Source organism: Lissotriton vulgaris, chromosome 7 (genome assembly GCF_964263255.1).
Source record: "Lissotriton vulgaris chromosome 7, aLisVul1.2, whole genome shotgun sequence".
NCBI classification, from domain to species: Eukaryota; Metazoa; Chordata; class Amphibia; order Caudata; family Salamandridae; genus Lissotriton; species Lissotriton vulgaris.
The window spans coordinates 276,065,844-276,089,321 of record NC_141695.1 but is presented as its reverse complement, the minus strand read 5'-3'; the positions used below and the strand labels follow the sequence as shown (position 1 = coordinate 276,089,321).

Below are 23,478 nucleotides of genomic sequence, written 5' to 3'. Positions count from 1 at the left end.
TGCTATTTGTTCATTGTTTGGCCGCATGAAAGAAAGAGCATTACATACTAAAAATGCCAGTTGCCAGTGCAATGAAGGATCAGCTTCAGCTCACATCAGAAATTCAACTGGACTGTATCAGTCAGAGGAGTAATGGGAACGCGCTGGCAGGGGAGAAATGTATCCCTAAATCAGCTGTATTTTTACTTCCTAATGGCTAACAGGTTTAGGAAAGATGGACGAGGAATATGGGCCTGTATTACTGATAGGGTGCACTTTCCCTGTTTGCAACTTGGTGCACCTTTAAACAGGCACGCTTGGTTTAAACAGGGAAAGTGATCCCTATTATGGCGAATGTGCTGCCCTCAAAGGACCGGAGAGCTTGCACTGCCCTGGAAGTAGCCCGTTCATCTGAAAAAAGGAGCAGCTGCTTCATAACCATTCTGTTTTTCACAGTGCAGGCGGTAACCCACCTGCACTTTGAAGGAGATGCACTGACTGTGGGTACATTTTTTGTGGCGCTCTGTGAGAGCACCTCCTAAGGGCCTGTTTGTTTCTGTGCCCATGTCTTAATATGGCCCGGGTGCATAGGCAAAGAGATTTCTGAATTTGCAAGCGGCATATCCTCCATTGGAAATGAGGGCACACCCTCTCAAGATAGCGCTGGGGCTACATGTGCCCCAGGCCTTTCACTTCTATAGAAAGGGGCGGACACACGTCCGCGCCCTAGGAGTTTGCAAAGCGGGTGCACACTCCTTTTGCGCACCCCAGGTCACAATGAATGATATGTCCCCTAGTGAGGTTGAAGTGTTATAGAATTCGATGGTTGTCAAAGCTTTTGATATATGTAGTATGAGATCAAGGGTTCAGGGGTCATTACCAGCACTCCGCTCTTCAGTGTGGTTGTCGCGGGCGGCAAAGGCATGGACTGCCACAGAGAGCAAAGTGCCTAGCTACATTACTGGCTTTGTTTCTTTTCACCAGAAGCAAACACGTCCTCTAAGCACATGCTAAGCATCAGCAATCCATGATGAGAACCATTGTAAACAATCACATGGAGAGGATGACAACATTGGGAGATGTAGGGCCTCATTTAGGCACTGTCTAGAGGTCCACTACTTCGCCAGGTCAGCACTGGTTTGGGCTTTGGTTGTGGGGGTAGCGGACACACTTTAATGATACCACAGTTTGCACAATGAAGATGTGACCATAGAGATATATTTATGTGTCATCATATTAAAGTACTTGCATTTTTCCTTAGTAAAGAATCTCAGTCAAAAAGAAAGCCCACTTATGTATGTAAGTGGCTATGGTGACATGCATGTATTAAAAAGTCAAAGTGAAGGGGAAGACACCAAAGTAAATGGAGGATGGGCAAAAGAAAAAATGCAAAAGGGTATTATAGATTAATAATGACTGATTAAAAGAAGGAGATAAATAATAGGATATTGCTACTTCTTAACTGAGTTAATTTTCAGGTGATGTAAAAAAATAATGCTTAAAGGATACCAAGTTCCACAGTTTTTCTAGATTCAGTACGAAAAAGCAGCATAAAATAAGCATTGGTAATGTCAATAGGTTTTTACCTTTAAAATGCGAGATATTTGTTTGCCAGTCCTTGTTTGTAGTGGCCTTAGTCAATGCCACAATGGCTGCCAGGGCATTATGACTAATGTGCATTCATTGCGACTCATGGTCGTCCATCTTGGAATTGGTTTTGTGTTAGTGAAAAGCCACTCCAAGATAGCCACCAATGCATGCACATTTTTCATTGTTGGGTTTAAAATAAAGTATGATCTTTTCAGAATGATGATTTAAAGTAAACAAAGAAAATATGCAGGAGGACAAAAAAGATAAAGAGTAGCTAAACAGCAATGTTAATCTGCTGGGAACTCACTTTAAAATCAGGAAATGTGATGGGAAATTGAACCATTGAGTGTTGGAAAAGGAGTGATTGTGAGTTAAAAATCAGAATTAGAGAGCAGGGGAAAGGGATGAAGGAGAACTAAGGAGATACATGTACTCCCACGGTGGACTGACAAAAGAAAATGAGTCTCATCAAGTCAGCAGTAGAAGGATACAACTTATTCACTCAGAACACTGTCAGACCGAAATGGTCCTGAGCTGGATAAGTATTGAATCAACCACAGACAATAAAGGCATTCTATTCTGAACATGGAGCTATTCCAAAGCCTCATATAAGTGTAATTTGTTTGAATATAATAGGTCACCACCATACAGCTAATGGCTGATACATTAAAGGGGATATGAGAATAACATCAAAGAAGACTAGGGACGGAGACTTGAGTGTGAGTCAGCATATATTAGAAAGCATGAAAGTATCTCTTCTCTCCTGACAAAAACCCACCTGTCATATTTAGAGATCCCTGTCAAGTAGGCGGGGTTCTTTGTCTCTTCAGTGGAGCCTCAGCTGTGACCGCAGATCCAGTGAAGACACTGAAGCTTTGCCTAGCAGGCACCACGTGTCATGCATCGAGTTGGCAATGCTTGTTGTTTCTTTTCAACAAAAAATTCTCAAAGTAAAAAGAAAACGGCCATGAAGTTCTTGGGAGTGTTCTGCTAGTCTTAGAAGCCATTTCTTTGAGTCTGTTCGGGACTTCTAGGTTTTTCTTGGCAGCCCTCAATCAATCAAGTAACATTTATACAGCGCGGCTAATCAGCCCTGGGTATCCAGGTGCTTTGCTGCAGGTATTAGTCCTTTTTGAAGTGGTTCAACGAGGGTGAAGTGTGCAGATGGAGGGGAGAGAGTTCCAAGCTTTGGCTGTGAGATGGGAGAAGGAACACCCTCTGGCACAGCTGCAGCGGAAGTGGGGTGTCTGAACAAGAAAAAAGTGTGCAGAGCAAAGGTTTGTGGTGGGTTGGTGAAGGTCAGGTGGCAGTTCAATTAGTCTGGTCCTTGGTTGTGGAAGGCTTTGTAGGTGTGGGTAATGAGCTGGAACTGGCATCTCTTCTGCACAGGGTAGACAGTGGAGGTCTTTCAGGTGCAGGGTAATGTATATTTTCTTGGGCAGGTTGAGGATCAGTCTAGCTGCTACATTCTGGATTGTCTGGAGTCCTTGCATGAGTTCAGTGGATGTGCTGGCATAGATTGCGTTGCTGTAGTTGAGCCAGCTGGTGATGCTGGCCTGTGTCACAGTTTTCCTTGTGCTGATGAGGATCCTTCTGAAGACTGTGTGGAGCAAGTGAACTGTGATTAAGCAGGCTGAGGCGACAGCGTTGACCTGACATTTCATGGAGATGTCACAGTCCAGTATGATGCAGAGGTGGCAGGAATGGTCTTTTAGCATGAGGGTAGGTCTGAGCTCCACTGGCCACAAGGTCGGTCTAAAGAGTGGTGTGTCTGCCGAAGATCAGAACTTCTGTTTTGCCTGTGTTGAGTTTCATGCAGTTGCCTTTTATTCATGTAGAGATGTTCTTCATGCAGTTGTGGAAGTTAGACTTCGTCAGGTGGGGTTCGCATGCTGACCTTCCTGATTAGGGTGGATATTCTGAGGTACACTGACCAAGGGCCCTGTGGCAGATGGGCTGTAGGTCAAAGTTTCCAGCTGCTGAAGCAAGCTGAGTCTCTGCAAAGGAAACCCAGCACTTCCCCAACTTTTTAAAAGATCAAAGAAAGCTTGTGTTTAGTGAACGAGGGCTTTGTTCCTTGTTTGTAGCTGCCCACCAAGCTCTAAATGACCCCCGTAACTTATAAGACAAAGGTTGTGTAAATAAAATGGTATTTGGGTACCTTTCTTTAGATTTCCCTCACAGGATATTTTTGTACATACTGAAGTACTGCATACAGTAAAACTTATTACCCTAATTTCAAAGACAGATTATTATCTAAAATCAAAGAAAGAAACAACTACCAATAATTTGTACATTTGCTGGTATTCAAGGAGTGATAAAACATTCTGGTTTGGTCTTTAAATTAAAACTACGTTTTATTAAATTGCCTTGTTTAGCCCAGTAAAACTTTTAGCTGACAAACTCCATAGGATGTGAATGAACACTGTTATTAGTAATACTTTCAGGCAACAGTGTGGCCCCTTCCTCCTCTTCATACCAGAAAGAAGTGAACACTCTGCGTCTGAACAAGGATGCTGTAAATTTCCTGCTCATTTTCAAGAGGATGAAGAGGCCATGGTTTCTATGGTTATGGGCTGCTGGACGACTTTCATGTCAAATATGCTTGTTTTGCACAGCTCAAAATACATTGACATTCTATATGCCTTTCTTCTTTCTCTCTTAACTTTCTTTGTTTCTTTCTGTCAGATCAATGGGATAGCTGAGACCCTGCCAGTAAACCTCGATAGCATTGTCATCTTCAGGAGCGGAGCCTATACAGTACTGAGAACCAATTTTGGCCTGACGGTCAACTATGACCTGGTCTACAGTGTCTTTGTCACCCTGTCTGCACAGTACTGGGGCCAAACCAGTGGCTTGTGTGGCAATTTCAATGGCAAGACCACCGATGACTTCACCACCCAAAGTGGCTCTCTTGTCAACCTCGCCTTCACATTTGGTACCAGCTGGATGTCAGAGGGCGACACTAACTGTGACCACGGCTGCTCAGGTGACTGCCCCGTCTGCAGTGCAGACAAGATGATGGCCTCCAAGAGAGCCTGTTGGATCATCCAAGACCCCAGAGGGCCCTTCTCCTCCTGTCACTCAAAGATCAACCCAGCTCACCACTACTCTGACTGCGTCTACGACCACTGCCTGACTGATGGGAACAGCACCGTCCTGTGCCATGCCGTTCAAACCTATGCAGCCGTTTGCCAGACCTCCAGTGTGACCATCGGCAGCTGGAGGAACAGCTCCTTCTGTGGTGAGAGACATATTTTTCTCGTGCCTGAATATTACCATCAGTAGTGTTTTTGTATATCAGTAGCTAACTGAGAGAGCGAGAGGGTTAAAGTTAGTCTGCAAGTGCAATGCCTTGTAATGAGGAGGAGGTCTGGGTTGACTGAGGCTTCGGGGTCCCAGTTAGCTACAGTGAGCTTGCTCTAATGTGTGCAGCCCCACAGTGGAATCTGCCCGTCACAAAGGAACCAACATGAGATTTCACTTGAGCACTCCACTTTTTTGATTTTCATTTTAGCGTGAAGCTAGAGCACTCTGCTCGAGCCAAGCATTCCCACAAACAACTAGCAAGCTGAACTGACCTGTTACTCTTCTTGTGTTGTCTTCCTGCAGGCCTTCAGTGCCCAGTAAACAGTCACTACGAGCTGTGCGGGCCGCGGTGCCATGACACGTGCAATGCCACCTCCCTCCTACCGCACTGCGGTGCGACCTGCTCCGAGGGCTGCGTCTGTGATGGCGGATACATGAGAAGCGGAGACAGCTGCGTCCGAGCGGAGCAGTGCGGCTGTCAGCACGAGGGGCTCTACTATGACGTGAGTACACCAAGCTCCTAGATCCGCAGCAGAGGCGCTCTCCTAGCTGTTGGTGTGTGCCCCATCATGGCCCTTCGCACTCCTTGCTGGGATGGGTGCACATTTCACAAACTTGCCATATGAAGGGGCGGTGCCCTCATTTGCTTAAGGTCCGGCCCTATGCAAACGAGGGAAGACTTTTGCTGCAGTCCCTACACAATATTGTAGATTCTGGTTCACAGATAATTTAAAGCCAAAACCCCAACGAATGCACAGTTATAGAAGAAGGACTACAATTTTACTACAAGCGTGCGCACAGAATGGCGGCGATTCTCAGCAGAGAATTACAGAACAGGAAGTTAGAACGTACGTTAAATGCAATTTTTAAACTCAGTAGCTTGCCTGCTAATTAAATTGCTTTCTTGAAACAACTGCTAACTATCCCTGCTCCGTTAAACATTAAAAAGTATCTCCCGCTGTTTTCAGTCGACCCTCTCTGAAAACCAGGACATGAGCTCAATTTCCTGAAATGTGCAGCTGCTGAAAAACCGGCAGCGTCTTTGCAAATCAGTGATGCTTGGTCACCCTTCACACGCAGTGTCTGTTTTCCCCTGTTTCACTCTCAGCAGTGCTTGTTTTAATTCAGAGTATGCTCATCTGCTGGAGGGAGTTGATTTTTGGTGAAACGGCCTGACAGTGCAGTCTGGGGTGTAGCGCAGGCCCTTTAGTGCTTGCGGTGGGAATGAAAAGGGGGGATGAGGGGCTTCAGCCCAAGGCCTATGAATATCTGTGAGGTATGGGGCACTGCTGGGGCCCCACACCACATTCTTTTTCATTACTCTTCTGGGAGCAAAGTCCCTCTCTGCACCAGACTTACCCAATGACAGTGCACACCAGCACACGAGAGGACCAGCCATTATGGGAGCGTGTAGTATTCACACCAAGTCTGTAGTAGTTTGAAGAGATTTATTAGACAGCTAGACGGCAGACAGGTTCTTCTCAGCCCACTCTCACCAATCACCAACGACCCAATGTATTTTGAACAGTAACATACATTCCACTGCACACTCTATCACCAAATATAGCTTCCTGGTACCATTAGAATCCCTAGGAGAGAATGGCCAGACACAATCCAATGCATTCCACTCTCAGTGCTACATAGCGTGAGTGCATTTGATGGTATAGCAGAAAGACCCATGCTGTGTTCAGAGGAGAGACAGTGCTAATCTCCTTTAGAGCATGGATCGTGCTCTACCAACAACTCTAGTCATCTGATGTAGACTCTCACAGCCTGTTGGATACCTCATGAAACTATAAACTAACATACATTATATGTAAAGCTTGATACATGCTTCACTAGAAATCTACTCAGAGTTGGTAATAAATGCATTTCAGGTTAACTGGATATCACCTGTACTTCCCACGGTGGCGCTACTTCATGGACTGCAATCAAAAACGTGTAAGATGCATTTGTGGTATGAGTGCAAACTCCAAACCACATTTACTGATTCTATTTTTCCCTCCTTTCCTCCTAACTTTTGTGTCTTAGGTTGGCGACCTCGTCTGGCTCTCAAATTGTACTCAGCGGTGCCGCTGTGATTCACCTGGTGTCTTCCGCTGCCAGAGTTCCAGCTGCCCACAAGACCAGCAATGTGCCATCAAAAATGAGAAGCTGGGCTGCCATCCTGACTGGGCACTGTGCATGGTGAGCGGTGACACCCACTACTACACATATGATGGCGCTGTCGCAAACGTCCCGGGAACCTGTGCCTACGAGATCAGCAAGACATCAAGTATCATCTCTGGATTTTCTTTCCGTGTCGTTGCCTTCCATGGGCGCCGTGGGGACTCTGAAGTGTCCTTTGTGTACCGGGTTGAAATTTGGTTGGAAAGTACTGAAGACAGAGCTCACGTCATTCTGGAGGAGGGAAAGCCAGTGCTGGTGAGTGTTAGATGAGCAAACACCATAGAAATAGGTTGCCTCCAGCCAGCTACCTCAATGCCTGTGATGTGTGCCTGAGCAAATGCCACAACTGCTTGTTTCTTTGTGAAGACATGCCTCATTGTCATCCCATAGAAAATATGTAAACTCATCCCTACACTGGATTCATGGATAATGCATCTTTTATTTGTTTGTGTGTCCTTTACGGTGTAGTCTCTTTGTTATCTCATGTGTAAGAGATGTTTCTTTTATGTTAACAAGCTATCTTGGATACCCTTTTTATTTTTAATTAATTCACTTGCTGCATGTGATTGATATTTAAACTAGGAGTGTGCGAAAGTGAAATTATGCTGTCTGGCTTGTATAAAATTGATAACTAAGAATTTTTCTAATGATGCAATGCTTGTGAACTTTATTTGCGGGTGCAATTTCCGGACAAAATAGTTTTCAAGGTATTTTTTCTTCAAAAATGTAGAGCTTGCTTGCTTTTTCTCTAGCTTCATTTTGTACCAGCTGGGTGCTAGAATCTGTAGCAACTTCATGAAGTTCTCAAAGGCAAAAACGTTTGAAAATACAGAAAAACTCCACTTGTTGATGCAAGTGTTCTTTGACAGTTAACACAACTCTCACTCGAACTGAGTTCACGCTTCTTATCTTAGATTTATTAGAAAATAATAATCCAAAGAGTTAGTGTCCCTCTTATTCCCTCTTTTGTTGTAGATATATGAATATTTTGCCAACATAGGATGTAACACAAGAAAAACGTATATGTTTCCTTTCTTGTTAATTCTTGTTTTTTTTTATTATTTATTTTTCTATTTTATTGTTCTTATTAGCACAGTAAACTGCAAACAAATTCAGAAATTAATGTACATCGCATTGATCATCAAATAAGAAGGTCCGTCTCTTTACTTTCAATAAAGAAAAAACTCAGGATTCGTAGTAGTCCCGAAAGGCGCTCCAAATTTTGATACCCAGTCTCTTTTTCCTTGATCCTTTAATTGAAAATAAACTCCACTTAAAGTTATATAAGCTCAGCATTTTAGCACGCCATTGATGAAAATCCGGTGATTTTTCCTGTAGCCACTCCCTGGCTATACATAGACGTGCAGCAGTCATCGCAAAAAATATGAAATGTCTATATTGAAAAGTTGTTTCCAAGTTGTTATCTTTTTGGGTTTTCTTTCTTGTTAATTCTTGTTAATATTTGACAAGATATTCTCATTTTTTCTCTTCCAGGTTGAAGGGTCAGCAGTCGCCTTACCCGCCCAGCTCAGTACCTTAGGAAGTATGTCCATGGTTGGACAAATGATAACAGTGGACACAGCCTTCTCGGTTAGGATTCAGTATGGAGCAAGTACTTTGGTTGTTCGTGTTGGGCCAGAGTATCACAACCAATTACAAGGGCTGTGTGGAAACTATAACAACGACCAGAGTGATGACAAACTTATGCCCAGCAGAATCATAGCACGGAGTGATGCAGAGTTTGGGAACTCCTGGAAAGCCAACATTAATGTCCAAGGGTACGGATCAAGGAATTACTTTGACCAAAGGAAGTTTAAGACAGGCAATTTCTAAGCATGTCTAGGCGAATAGAAAAATGGGATTTTGCCTTCCAAAATATGGTGTTGGGCTGTGAAAGATCTTCCCTGGCCGCACTAATAGACCATACATATGACTTCCTTTTGTTATGGGGCTGTGCACCCTTTAGATGCGTTTTTCTTGTTGAAAAGCACATGTATTCTGCAGGCTTGGGCTAGAGAAATCCTTTGAAGTTAAGGGTGTAAAATATTACAAATACGTCAACAAACATTTGCAAAATAGCATTACTTCACAAATTTGCAAAATCTGGAAACACAAAATTGCCTACACCTAAAATGTTTTGCTTCTAAATAGCTATGTTTCATGAGCTTCATATACTTTCCTACTCCAAAGTTTAATTTCACATAATTTTTTATTCATTTACGTAAAAAATAAATAACCTCGTTTGGTAGGGTTTTGTGTATTTTTTTACCAAAACACAGTGTAGGCTAAATTCTACTTCCCCCAAATTTGCACACCTGTTTGCAGAGTATTGCTGCCACTGATAAGACAAACATAGCGTGCAATCAGATTCTCAGTCTCTTCTCTTGAAATGGCCTGTGAAGATCTTCTGATCTGTATCTTTCTTCTCCAGGTGTCAGGATGATGATGGAATTGATGAACCTTGTCCAGATCTTGCAGCCATGGAGACCCAATGTAGCATTATTCCAAACCCTTGGGGACCTTTTGCTGAATGCCACTGGCACACGGATCCAAAGGCTCACTACTTTTCTTGTGTGAATGACCTGTGCACATATGGTTCGACTAAGGATATGCTTTGTGCTGCCTCTTACTCCTATGAGGTGATCTGCAGTGCCCACGGTGTAACCGTACCTGATTGGAAAACCGAGGTGCAATGCTGTAAGTGTATAATTACTATACATTGCAGTTTAGAAGAGTTGGAGATTGATGGTGGCCTGGTAGCAACTTTTTGTTCATTAAATGGCTCCTTATTGTAGGACAGGGCCAGATATATTGAGGCCGCGACAATCCTAAACTTTTCCCAGATTATTTTGGACTGTCTTGCATTATTTATGGTTTTGTTTTTTTATTAAAATGATAGAATAGAAACGTTAAATGCACTCAGAATTTTTCAGCATTCTAGCATTGACATCATTAGTATAATGGGTAATATAGAGCATACTCTATTCTTTCTTTCTATATATATATATATATTTACACAACTAACTTATTTACTGGATCGCTAGCAGATTTTAACCCTGTGATCACCTTTGAACATTACAACCTATATCAAGAAGTGAAAGGTGATCACTAAGTCTAATGAGCAGAAAGAATTTATTTTTGAAGAGTGCCCCATCAATCTCATAATTTAACATAGCTTCAAAGGGCTTTCTTATTTTAGCTGCCTCGAAGTGTTCATTGGTACATTTGTAGCCATTTTGGAAAGTTAAGTGGAGGACTTGGCACCCTGGAAAAAGTCATTATCATGCTCAACTTGTTTGACAAAATTAGTAGGTTTGTGTGTTTTTGCTAATCCCGTATGAACATATGAAATATCAAAGCTAGACTTAATATATTGTGATTATATTATGTTCACTAGCAGAGCACTTGATGTATCTTTATAGTTTCTCTTCAGGAGACAGGATCTGTTAGAGTGAAAAAGGTCCAATGCTGTAAGGGTGGGGGGAAATCTGGGGGCGAACTTTCCATGTTGTCTTGTAACTTTCTGCTTTCCATCCAGTTTCGGGCTTTGTTGACCAAGGGGTTTCTGTACAAAAATATCCTGATTTCTTTGTTATCCATCCACAGCATTACCAACAACAACAGCAGCAGCAATCACCACCGTCTCAACACCAGGTAAGTAACAGTCATTCAAGGTGTTAGTGTAAAACCCGTGGTTTCATACTTTGACCTTATTTCAATAAATTCCCCATGTACTCCGTTTTGTTTGTTCTTTCTGAATCAGAGGTGTTCTTGATTAACATGGTCATTCTGAACCTACCAGTAAAGTGGGAGAGTGACCTAACCTGGAATTTTTTTATGCCCTGTCACATTTAATTAATTGCAGTTGTCACAAATTTGTTTGAAGGTAGTAGCACACCTATTCATTTTAACATATTCTTTAGACATCCTTGTAACGCCTGGAGGAGGATGCGATAAAAACCATTGATGACATTGTTGCGACCAAGAAAGATTTAATGGATTTTAGAAATAGCAAGGTTGAGGATGTGGCATTATGACCACAGCTGCCAACGTTGGAATTGGAGCATCTTGTTCGAGTTTTGGTGTCTACTCCAAGTGCTCCAATACCTTCGGCTCGAGTTTGCACTATATAAAAAAAGCGGCAATCTATTACGGTGTAGAATAATGAAGGGACAGCAAGAGAGAGCTTCACACCCGAGTGAGGCAGTTGGGAAAAACTAAGCACAGTGTTTGGAATGGCAGAATTTGACATGTCAAGGCGCAATGAGGTCCTGCAAAAGTTCACTCTGGATACCAAACAGATGTGCAATTTGTTAACTAAATAGGAGGGATGTCGAAGGCAGGGGCCTGGTAAGCAATGTTGCAGATTTTTGTTGACTTTATTTATATTAAAGGAAAAGAAGTAACGGCAGGCTTATTAGGAGGCAGACCCGGGGCCAGATAGTCTATTTACTGCTTCAAAATACTAGCCACAAATTCTTGTGATAGTAAATAATTTTCCAATCCAACCTGCGTTTTAATGGATTGCCTCAGAAAATATATATTTGGAGTGGGTTGCAAGCAACCTACCTCATTAATATTCATTAGGAAGGTAACACATTATGACTCATTTAGATTAAATCCCATCACAGGGATGGTGGCCTGCTGAGATCAACAGACCACCATGTATGTGAATGATTTCCAATAATGTAAACTTTTTTTTTTTTAATTCAGCCCATTTTTCTTAAATGAAACCGGGCTGCATTTAAAAGGAAACATTTACCTTAGGTTTGTTTGTTGTAGAGCGGGCAGTGGTCTTGTGGACTCCCTAGCAGGTCCCAAATGGGAGTAGTACACAGCAAAAAGGATTTTAAATGTTTTGAATGCATAATTGGAGAATTCACAACTGATTAACATTAGGTCAGATTGATGGGGGAGCACCTTATTATTTTTCCCCATGCTAGTAAATGTATATATAAGGACGTTTGTATTAAACAATCTGGTAACTTGAGGATTGTGTTTGTATATTCTCTTTAAGTGTGTGGTTTAATATTAGTACATATCTATATTAATGTTTGGGATTTTCCCTCTACAGAAACAACATCTCAGACTACTCCTATCTCCCACATTGCCTCTGAAGCAACTTCCATGACTATCCCAACAGCAGCTGTCACTATGGAAGGAACATCTGTGACTACCACAAGTGCAGCACCAACTACTGAAACAGCATCTGTCACTGCCTCAACCGTCACGACCCCTACTGAACCTTCAACTGTAACTCTTCCAACTGTCACCACCAGTACTGTCACCACCAGTTCTGGAGCTGCATCTGTTACTACCCCAACCGCCACAACCGCTACTGAACCTACATCCGTCACAAACTCTGTTGTCACCACCACTTCTGAAGAAACATCTTTGACTACCAGAAGACCTATCACCACAGAGGGATTACCTGTGACTACCCTAACAGCCACCATTATCACTGAAGCTACCTCAGTCACTACACCAGCCATCACTACCAGTGCTGAGTCAACTACAAGGGCCAGTACTAATGGGCCATCTGCGACTACAGCAGCCACCAGTACTGAAAATGCATCTGTCAGTACCTCAACCATCACCAGCACTACTGAGGCTGTCTCTATCACTACCCCACTGACAACCACCCCTACTGAACCTTCAACTATAACTACTCCAACTGTCACCACCAGTACTGCAACTGCATCTGATACTACCCCAACCGCCACAACCGCTACTGAACCTACATCTGTCACAACCTCTGTTGTCACCACCACTTCTGAAGAAACATCTTTGTCTACCAGAAGACCTATCACCACCGAGGGATTACCTGTGACTACCCCAACAGCCACCATTATCACTGAAGCCTCTTCAGTCACTACACCAGCCATCACTACCAGTGCTGAGTCAACTACAAGGGCCAGTACTAATGGGCCATCTGCGACTACAGCAGCCACCAGTACTGAAAATGCATCTGTCAGTACCTCAACCATCACCAGCACTACTGAGGCTGTCTCTATCACTACCCCACTGACAACCACCCCTACTGAACCTTCAACTGTAACTACTCCAACTGTCACCACCAGTACTGCAACTGCATCTGATATTACCCCAACCGCCACAACCGCTACTGAACCTACATCTGTCACAACCTCTGTTGTCACCACCACTTCTGAAGAAACATCTTTGACTACCAGAAGACCTATCACCACCGAGGGATTACCTGTGACTACCCCAACAGCCACCATTATCACTGAAGCTACCTCAGTCACTACACCAGCCATCACTACCAGTGCTGAGTCAACTACAAGGGTCAGTACTAATGGGCCATCTGCGACTACAACAGCCACCAGTACTGAAAATGCATCTGTCAGTACCTCAGCCATCACCAGCACTACTGAGGCTGTCTCTATCACTACCTCACTGACAACCACCCCTACTGAACCTTCAACTGTAACTACTCCAACTGTCATCACCAGTACTGCAGCTGCATCTGATACTACCCCAACCGCCACAACCGCTACTGATCCTACATCTGTCACAACCTCTGTTGTCACCACCACTTCTGAAGAAACATCTTTGACTTCCAGAAGACCTATCACCACCGAGGGATTACCTGTGACTACCCCAACAGCCACCATTATCACTGAAGTTACCTCAGTCACTACACCAGCCATCACTACCAGTGCTGAGTTAACTACAAGGGCCAGTACTAATGGGCCATCTGCGACTACAGCAGCCACCAGTACTGAACATGCCTCTGTTAGTACCTCAACCATCACCAGCACTACTGAGGCTGTCCCTATCACTACCCCACTGACAACAGCCCCTACTGAACCTTCACCTGTAACTACTCCAACTGTCACCACCAGTACTGAAGCTGAATCTGTCACTACCCCACAAGCTACCACTGCCACTGAAAAAACATCTGTAACTAGTTTGACGACCACCATCGCTACAGATTCAACATCTGTGACAACCACAAGAGCAACTACCCCTACTGAAGTAGCATCTATCACAACCCCAAGAGCAACTACAGCTGTTGAAGTGACATCTGCAACTACCGAAAGGACACCCACCACTAGTAAAGCTGTTTCTGTCATCTTCACCACTACAACTGAACCCGAATTTGTCTCTCAAACAACTGTAACCACCACTACTAAAACTGCATCTGTGACTAGCCCAACAGCCATGACTTCGTCAACTATTGAGGCATCTGTCACAGGTAATTAGTTAATATTGAACTGCATGTAAAATACCTGCTCCGTATTAACTTTTCAAATGTGACAGCTATTAAATCTAGCCACATGTTTTCTTTCATTTTCTTGCTCTTCCCTATTATTAATATTATTATTATAAGTAGTGTTATTATCAGTAATGTATATATTATTAGTTTAAAACCTCTTGATGGAAAGGAGAACAATCTACCAACAAATAGTTTGTATACCATAAGAGAATATTTATTTTTGTCTAGGATTCACAAACAATACTAATTCTCTTACAAGTCTCCAAAAGTTGAGAGGTGTGAGATTTCAGACATACCCCCCTCCCCCCTCTTCCTTACTTACACTTTCAGAGTTTCCACCAGGTGGACACTCCATAGTAAATGAGGTAGAAGTGCATTTTTGTTCATCAAAAGGGAAACTCATGCATCTCTGGAGAAAGCTTTTCCTCTATAGCCTTTGAAAAAAATTGAATGTTCGGAAGATTTTAACCCTATCTAAGGACCCTCCTCAACCTTCTGTGGTAGTACTTTGGAAGTTTTCAAAGAAGTGGAAAATCCCTTTGAAAATGTATGTCTCTAAACTTAAATATATAAGTTTATATTTCTATACAATGTTTTCAATGGCAGAACTCTGCCTGTCTCCAAGGATCACTTCCTATAACACTATACTTATGGTTAAAGCAAATCTGTCAAATATGTAGGTGCAATGCAGGTTTATAGAATGTCACCAAATCAGATTCTGTCAATCAGGATGTTGAATTTCGGATGGTGAACTCGTCTGCTTTATGATCTAAAGTTCATTTGTGTTTATTGGGCCTAAGTTTTTCTTGCTATGTCCTCATAGTTCTGTACTCTAATTCCCTTATGTCTGTAGATATATTTGACTGTTTTTACTAAAGTTCTAGCAGCAATATCAGACATGATGTAGGAAAAGCAGACACAAATATTATACAAATGAGTAATTGTTATAGTTTCATAATTGACGTAAATTTCCTGTCCTCAGCTGATTGTTTCTTTCTTCATCATGATGTAATCTCTGTGTTTTCCTCATTTGTAGAAGGCATTCTGTCACAGTTCTCTAAAGGTTCTGTGCACCTAAGTATAAGGTGCACAAAAAAGATCTCAGAATAAGTTAGGTTTTAAAACAATACTTGCACTTAAGACAATAGAACAGCCACCATTATTGTGTATTTTCCACTGCCATAAATCTAAGGTTTGAGGTTGGAACCAGGAAGATTTAGAATGGGTAGCGATGAGGAATACAGAAAACACCTATCCTTATATAAGCTTGGGAGGCATCTTCAGCACTAAATATACACATTTGTAAATAATTCATAAATAGTTTTGGAGCAACTGTGTTTATGGGGTGAAATGAGTAGGGAACGCCAAAACTAAATAGGATAAGGGGAGTTTATACGTGGTAAAATACTGAGGGAAGAGACTAAAAGTGAAATATATAATGTATGTTTACTCACAATCTGCATGAGTTAATGTTAGCCAATAAATGTCTTCCTGACAATCTTCAATTTTTGTAAATTTCTGTTAGCATTTCTGGAGATAAAATAAAGCCCTAAAATGTGGGAATGTACTCAAAACGTAACTTTTCTTTGAAAGGCCTCCATCCATTAATGTGGAAATCTATATAGTGCACACAACTGAGTATACTGTACATTGGTGTTGGTTACTTTCCTGCCTTCTGTGATGCTACTGGGATATTCATAAAAGGGTGATTTCCGAAATTTGAGATGGATGGATTTGGGGCGCCCAGATAAAAAGCAACCTGTCTACTAAAGTTCTACTCTCATCTGTCGGCAGCTGTGAAATTGCCTTTTGAAGAATGAGGATTTTTATGTGCTCGTATTGTGTGAACCGACATAATAGTTAGATAGATTGCCCTACGAGGTTTTATAAAGAAGACACAGGTCTTGCATGTACTAACTAATAACGTGTTTTTCCCAAGACAACCATCTGGATGAATTTGAGAGTCGCAAGCATGTAGCTACCTTATTGGCAAATATGCCCGATTCTGCCTACTCAACATCTCAACGATCTGCCCTAACCTTTCAAATTACTCTGATAAAATCCTGTTTAAATCCCTATGCTTTATCTAGCTCTACTGGTGTAACTATGTTTCACATTGTACAATGTATATTCATACACACACACATATAAACATGAGCAGATACATATAGAGCACTTTATTAATACCATGAGGAATTTCTCTTGTTTTTTTTTTTTAAAGGTGGCATCTGCTGGGCTTCTGGATACCAACATTACACCAGCTTTGATGGAAGGAGGTTTGACTTTCAGGGCACCTGCAAATATGTCATGACTGAAGTCCCTGCCGCTTCTGGTGCTCCACCAGCCTTTAGAGTCGAGGTGAAAAACGAAAACTTGAGTGGTCTCCGGGTAGCCATGACTACTGAAGTTATTATTTCTCTTAACGAGATCCAGATTAATCTCCAGAGCAGTAGACGAGGACACATCAAGGTAAATATGATTTCTTGAAATTCTGGTAATGCATCTTCATGGAAACTTGCATTGATGACACTTTCCCATTTAGATTTAAAAGATAAATCTGAGTACTTGGCCATTTATATTTTGGATATTTGCTCTAACGAAAATGTATTTGCATTTAACAGGTCAATGGAGTAACTGTAAACCTTCCGGTGAATCTCCAAGAAGGGCGGATTGTGGTGTTTAGAAAAGGAGCTTACTCCATTCTGAAAACAAGCTTTGGCCTAACGGTGAACTACGATATGGTCCATAATGTCTTTGTCAAGCTTCCTTCTCGGTACCATGGTCAAACAGCAGGCCTGTGTGGGAACTTTAATGGTGTGTCCTCAGATGATTTCACCATTCGAAATGGCTCTGTTGTCAGCAGTGCCTACTATTTTGGGAAGAGCTGGATGTCTGAAGAGAGCACTGGCTGTGATCATGGCTGCTCGGACAACTGCACTGTGGTTGAAAACACAGAAGTTATTAAGGCTAACTCATCCTGCAAGATCATGCAAGACTCTAGCGGACCCTTCTCTGCCTGTCACTCAAAGCTTGATCCAACGCCTTACATCTCTAACTGCGTTTATGACAGTAGCCTTACCAGAGGAAACACCACAGTATTTTGCCAGTCTGTTGAGACCTATGTGGCTTCCTGTCAGGAAGCAGGGGTGGTCATTCAAAACTGGAGAAACAACTCTTTCTGTGGTAAGAGATCGTTTTTTCAAATGAATGTTTTAATATTTAATTTTAAAGTTATTTGCTCTCAGTACAATAGTAGATTGATAAAGCACAGCAGTCAAATGGTTTGACACTGAAGTTTCCTACTTGAAACACCTTATCCTTCACTTTGAGGTACGCATATTTATCCATTATATCTGATGGATATAACGTGTGTATTGCTTAATAATTTATGAGTAATTAAAGCAAGTCACTTTTGGTTGCGGTTGTTTTACTCAGTCTCTGCTGTCCAATAAGGTGACCTGGGACAGTTTTGGCAGATCGTGCAATCATTTTCAACGGAGCTCTGCAATAGAAGAGATGACGAAAAGAGCAGATGAGAAAGAATAAAAGCGAAAAAGAGATGTGAGAACAGGAGACAGAAAGTAATAGATTAGATGCATAAAAGAGGACTAAAAAAATTTATTTAAAGAAGAATTGAACAAAATATTATATATATATATATATCTTAAATCATTTACTTGTTGCTTGCTTGCAGGCGTTCAGTGCCCAATGAACAGCCACTATGAACTCTGCAGCGGTGAAAGATGCCAAGATACATGCGCTGCAGCCTTAGTTCAGCCTCAATGCGGGCCCACTGGTCTGGAAGGCTGTTTCTGTGATCAAGGATACCTGAGAAGTGGAGACGCGTGTATAAAGGCCGAGCAGTGCGGCTGTGTGCATGATGGGCGTTATTATAATGTAAGTGTAAAAGTCTTTCCATACATTAAATATATGTAATACTTATTCCCAACAGATTTGAGCACGATTTTCGTTGTGCCCATATCAAATATAATCAGTTCATCATGTAGATAAATTGTTATTGTTAGTAAGTCAATGCAACCGTATGTCAGTTTTAATATTATGATGTTTAAATGACTAATGCAAATCCAGGGCTATGGAGAGCCCTCCAAACAGTGGTATTTGTTGCACAATTCAGTGTTACCACCAATAAGTATATTAGATCCCCAAACTAGCCTTGGGCAAGTAAACAGTCAGTTATTAAAGCACTCACATATGGGAGACATTCCAAGAGCAGGAAGCTTGGTAGTACTTTGCGATCACACTTGGTCCCTGATTCACAAAGGTAAACTTACAGTTTTGTGCAAGTTTAAATATTTTGAGGGTATTCACATACTACAAGTTAATAGTAAGTTTACAACTGTGGAGACTCCTTTTACCTTTGTTTACAAGGGCCCTAGAGTTTGCAGACATGTGCTACTTGTATGTAAAGTGCTAGGATGAAAAAATGAAACTGATAAATTGAAGTTCTTCTGAAAGTTCAAACATTGCCTCATGATGTGTTAGCTACTTGGAAGAAGACCTGGAAACTATATTGCAATGTGATCTCGGCAATAGAGCTGCGAGCATGCAGAGCTGCTCAGCTGTTTATTACAGTTAAAGCCAAGGCAAACTGGATGTGAGATAGTGGAATTTCATTGAGAAGAACCCACTGCCTCACAGTTTGGAAGTAGCATTGGGAGGAAGACTGATATTTGAGCTGACAGGAGCTCGAATGGTAACAGTGAACCATTCCCTGAGAATGCATGGTACAGTATAATGGGTGTGGTTGAAAGATGACAGGGTAGTCAGTCAGAGGGTTAAAATGTGAACTGACAAAGCAGTGATCACTTTGTATGAAGTGGTAAATGAAATTGTGTTGGTAGATTTCAGCTGGTATAAAGTACAAGCAATAACACATATCATCTATCTAGTTAGCAGTTCATATACGTATTGTTTGCATTCCTAGATTATGTCCTGTTCATCATCACTGTATTAATAATTAGAAACATTTGTAAATGTTTGTTAGATGATTTCCCATTCCGACTGTCCTTGGATTGTGAACATGAAAAATATACTAAAATGTTAAATGTACTGTCTAAACTGTTTTATTAGTGGAATTTAAAAAACATGACCATTGATCATAAGCTATACATTACTGCATGTCCCAGCTGAATAAATGCTATTTTAAGAGATGTCTTTAGCTTTTTGTATTCTGCATTACAGGTTGGTGAGCATGTCTGGCTCTCTGACTGCTCTCAGAAGTGCAGCTGCAGCTCTCCAGGAACCTTCCAGTGTGCCGCTTCCAGCTGCAGTGCAGACCAGACGTGTGCTGTCAAGGGCGGAAGACTGGCCTGCCAGGATCACCTGAGTATCTGCACAGTCACTGGGGACCCCCACTACTTCACTTTTGATGGAGCAGAGGCCTCCTTCCAGGGGGCCTGTGCCTATGAGGTCTCACAGACCTCAGAGTCTGCCAATTTCTCGTTCCGTGTAATTGCAGAGAACAGACACCGTGGAAACACAAAAGTCACCTTTGTATCTGGAGTGGATATCCGGCTGGCACTGAATGGCATCAGCAAACGCATCATTGTGGGACAAAGCAGAAGCGTACAGGTGCGTGACAAGAGGCACAATTCATGCCATCAACATGCATGTTACTTCTATACATACATCCACCCATCTATGACGTTCGCCTTCGGGACAGGTTTGCTCACTAAGCTGTTACACTCTATCTCACTGTTTGGAAATGTTTCCAACACTTAACATTTTTCACAAAGTGCGTGGTGAGGCTTTTCCACCCTTACACAATTAAATGTAGGATCAGCATAAAGATTCAGACTTTCAGCCCTCTAAAATGACTGCTTTGATACGTGCTGAAAGCGAAGCACTGCAGAAGGCAACACCCGCCGCCTCGGATATAAAAGAACACATTAGAAGTTTTGATGTGCTAAAATTCATAATATTAATTTATGTACATGAACACTGACTGGACACACCGCCACTCGTTTACTTTCTGCTGCATATTGGAAACACTTCAGACAGTGACATTAATAGTAAATGCATTAGTAAGTTAATATAGAGCTCGGAATAGAATGTTGGCATAGTGGCCACCATGCATGTTGGAACGTAGGACTGTAAAGAACTATGGTACCAGCAGACATATTTCGAATAAAGTTACAAGTTACTGCTGGTCATAAGGGATATAAAATACAGTGAAGTCAGCAAGAAGAGAAGGACTTGGACTATAGTCCCCTAGGCAAAATCATGTACTAGGAGTAAGAGTAGATCAACTAATTGAGGAAATCCTAATGGCGCGTTCAGCTATTGTATTCAATGTTAAAGTACAGCGTTTGCTGTACAATTAGATTTATCTCTTTAAACCGCTTGTACTTTGACATAGAACAGGCATTTAATTAAGATCACACTATTTTTGATAAAATTATCAGGTGGCTTGATTGTCAATGCTGTCAGCACCTCTTCTACTCCAACAAGATGGTTCCTCCTTGTTTCAGAATGTTCGAGGTGTGCCAACAGATTATGTTTTCTGCTCTGCTAATATCGCTTTCAATTGAACAAACATTAACTTTTTGACAATGCAGAATTAATAAATGAAAATATATTTCAATTAGAAGCTTACCACATAGGCTCAATGTTTTCAGGAAGGCTCTCAAGACCTACCTTTTCAGGTAAAATCGGTTCCCCTGCTCAGTTCAGTTTCTATTAGGATTTGGTTTCCTGGGTTGGTTCAATTCTCTTAGCCCTTGCATGTAAATTCACGCGTTATAAGCTGACAAGTGTTCATTCATTCCTTTGAAGGCTAAAAAAGGCTTTCATATTTAACATCACAGTCTTGTGCCAGAAACATTTACTTATCAGTTGGTAACATTTTATAATGATGGCTAACTTTCTTACTCAAACAAAAAGGATTTTCAACCTCAAAATCGCATTGCCAACTTAGTGACAATTCATGTACTGATCACATAGATTCCGGAGCAGAAGCAACACATTAACTCTTTACTGTGTCGTTATCCCCACTTTATGGGAGTAATTGTTTGCTTTCTTCAATAGATTATTTCTTATTTCTGCAGAATTATATATTTAATGTACATAGCACCACAGAAGACCCAATATAGTTGATGGTTTTAGTCTGCTGGAAAAACGACCCTTCTAGAAATCAGGAGCATACTTCTTGCAGACATAGGTGAAGTAGGCCTTTACACGTTACTCATTCTGAATAACAGCACAGTTAGAGTCAAATGTAATGCTCATATTCAATCATGTATTCTTTAATCTCCGAATCATGCCAGTGTAAACCATAATCCATGTGCCTTTTCTTCGTCACAGGTTGATGGGGTTTTGACGCATCTGCCAGCAAACATTGGCTCACTTGCCACAATCACCTCTGAAGGTAGAGCTGTTCTGGTAAAGACATCACAGAACATGGAGGTTCAGTATGACGGAGTTAGTACACTGCTCATTAGAGCTGGTCCAGAATACCAGAACAAACTCACTGGGGTGTGTGGAAATTTCAATGGAAAGCCCGAGGACGATAAAGTGCTGCCAAACGGGATCAAGGCAAGGAGCGATCAGGAATTTGGAAACTCCTGGAAATCAGACACCAGCACTGCAGGGTAAGAGTTTTCTAAACAACCCCCTGCTATCCTTCACCCGCAAACCATTTCGAGACCATTAAATATGCCTAATATCATTACTCTTTCTAATTAAAAAAATGATATCGGTTCACTATGTGCATATTGTACCAAAACAAATATGGATTGCAAATTGAAACTCAATTTCTTGGAATCCGCCGCACAGATTTAATGCACTTTCCGCATAGATATCTGCAAAATCGTTCACAGAATTTATTCTTGGTGCGGTTAACTCAACAGTTTATCATTCCATGGATCGATAAAATGAGTACCACTAAATTTGTTAATGGTAATACCAGTAATATAGAATAATGATTATGTATGTTTATCATTATATTTTCTGAGCACATACATTTCTACTGCATGCATCTGCTCACTTGGTTTAAAACTGTTCTTTGTTTTCCTTGCTCTCCATTTCTATTCTGTTCCATACTACAAACACTTCCATTTGTATAAAACAAAAGGAACAAATGGTATGATTCACAATCTTTGATCAGAAATGATTTGATTTTGATTCTCAAATTCACCACTAGGGCTGGATTGAAAACCCAAATCAGTCTTGTCACAAACGCTCAAACCTGCCTTTTGGGTAGGTTTTCACTTTAGAACTAACACATACATACATGTAAACCAAGTCCACTCTACAGGAGGCCATGAGTAGATTGGGACCATGGCCACAAACTCTGAAATCAACCTCTGCAGCTGCCCAGGGAATAGACATAGTGGTAAAAGGCCAGTCCAGCCCTGATCACTATTGGTTGAGATTTTGTACCTGCAGACAGAAATTAGTACCAGGGAAAATCCCCTGACTGCAATAGTAAGTTTAGTGGAATGGATGGAAAGCAGAAATTACAGGGTGGAATGTCATGCAAATTAATTAAAGCACCACAAACTCACAGGCATTTTGCTGTTCAAACCTTATTTTGTCAGTCATTTACTTCACTTCAATCACTACATATGTTTTCTTACTATGGCTTTCTACAGATGCAAAGATATGGTCCAGACCCCGACCTGGTCACCTGAAGATGCTGGACACGAAGTTAAAAAACTCTGTAGCATAGTCACAAATCACACTGGGCCCTTCGAGGACTGTCACTGGTATGAAGACCCGGAACCTTTTTACAAAGCCTGCCTGTATGACCTCACTCTGTATGGCACGGACAATGTGATGGTGTACTCAGCCATTGGTTCATATGTGCAAGTCTGCAACACACATGGGGTGACCATCCACACATGGTGTCCTGAAGGTTATTGTTGTAAGTACTCTTGTCCTTGTTAAGTGAACTTTAAAATAATCATGCTAAGGCTGTTATATCCATGTATAAATGTATTGTGAATTGCAAATGTGACAACTCTGCAAGCTCTTCCAATCCTGATATGACTGCACATGGTTATGAACAGACTACTTTAAATGTGGGCTCCCATCTTTTGTCTTCTTTGTCCAAAGAAGACCTCACTGTCCCAAGTAAGCACTTCAAAAATTCTACTTGCCAGCTCCTCTCCAAACAACTTGGTCACTCCATCTGCTGACAATTCTGGAATTTTGTGCCCCCACATGAACAT

The 23,478-nt window shown here is 41.6% G+C and overlaps 1 protein-coding gene across 1 annotated transcript in view; it reads left to right on the top strand.

The window, feature by feature from the left end:
- Positions 1-23,478, top strand: part of LOC147701387 (uncharacterized) — a 194,049-nt gene that overhangs the window by 143,643 nt on the left and 26,928 nt on the right. Inside the window, exons 67-79 of the mRNA XM_086929343.1 lie at positions 4,258-4,813; positions 5,182-5,381; positions 6,910-7,302; positions 8,542-8,825; positions 9,479-9,744; positions 10,654-10,701; positions 12,122-14,266; positions 16,509-16,756; positions 16,909-17,470; positions 17,982-18,184; positions 19,490-19,879; positions 21,611-21,897; positions 22,900-23,171. Coding sequence (XP_086785469.1) covers positions 4,258-4,813; positions 5,182-5,381; positions 6,910-7,302; positions 8,542-8,825; positions 9,479-9,744; positions 10,654-10,701; positions 12,122-14,266; positions 16,509-16,756; positions 16,909-17,470; positions 17,982-18,184; positions 19,490-19,879; positions 21,611-21,897; positions 22,900-23,171 — 5,854 coding nt within the window. The remainder of the gene's footprint in view (positions 1-4,257; positions 4,814-5,181; positions 5,382-6,909; positions 7,303-8,541; positions 8,826-9,478; positions 9,745-10,653; positions 10,702-12,121; positions 14,267-16,508; positions 16,757-16,908; positions 17,471-17,981; positions 18,185-19,489; positions 19,880-21,610; positions 21,898-22,899; positions 23,172-23,478) is intronic.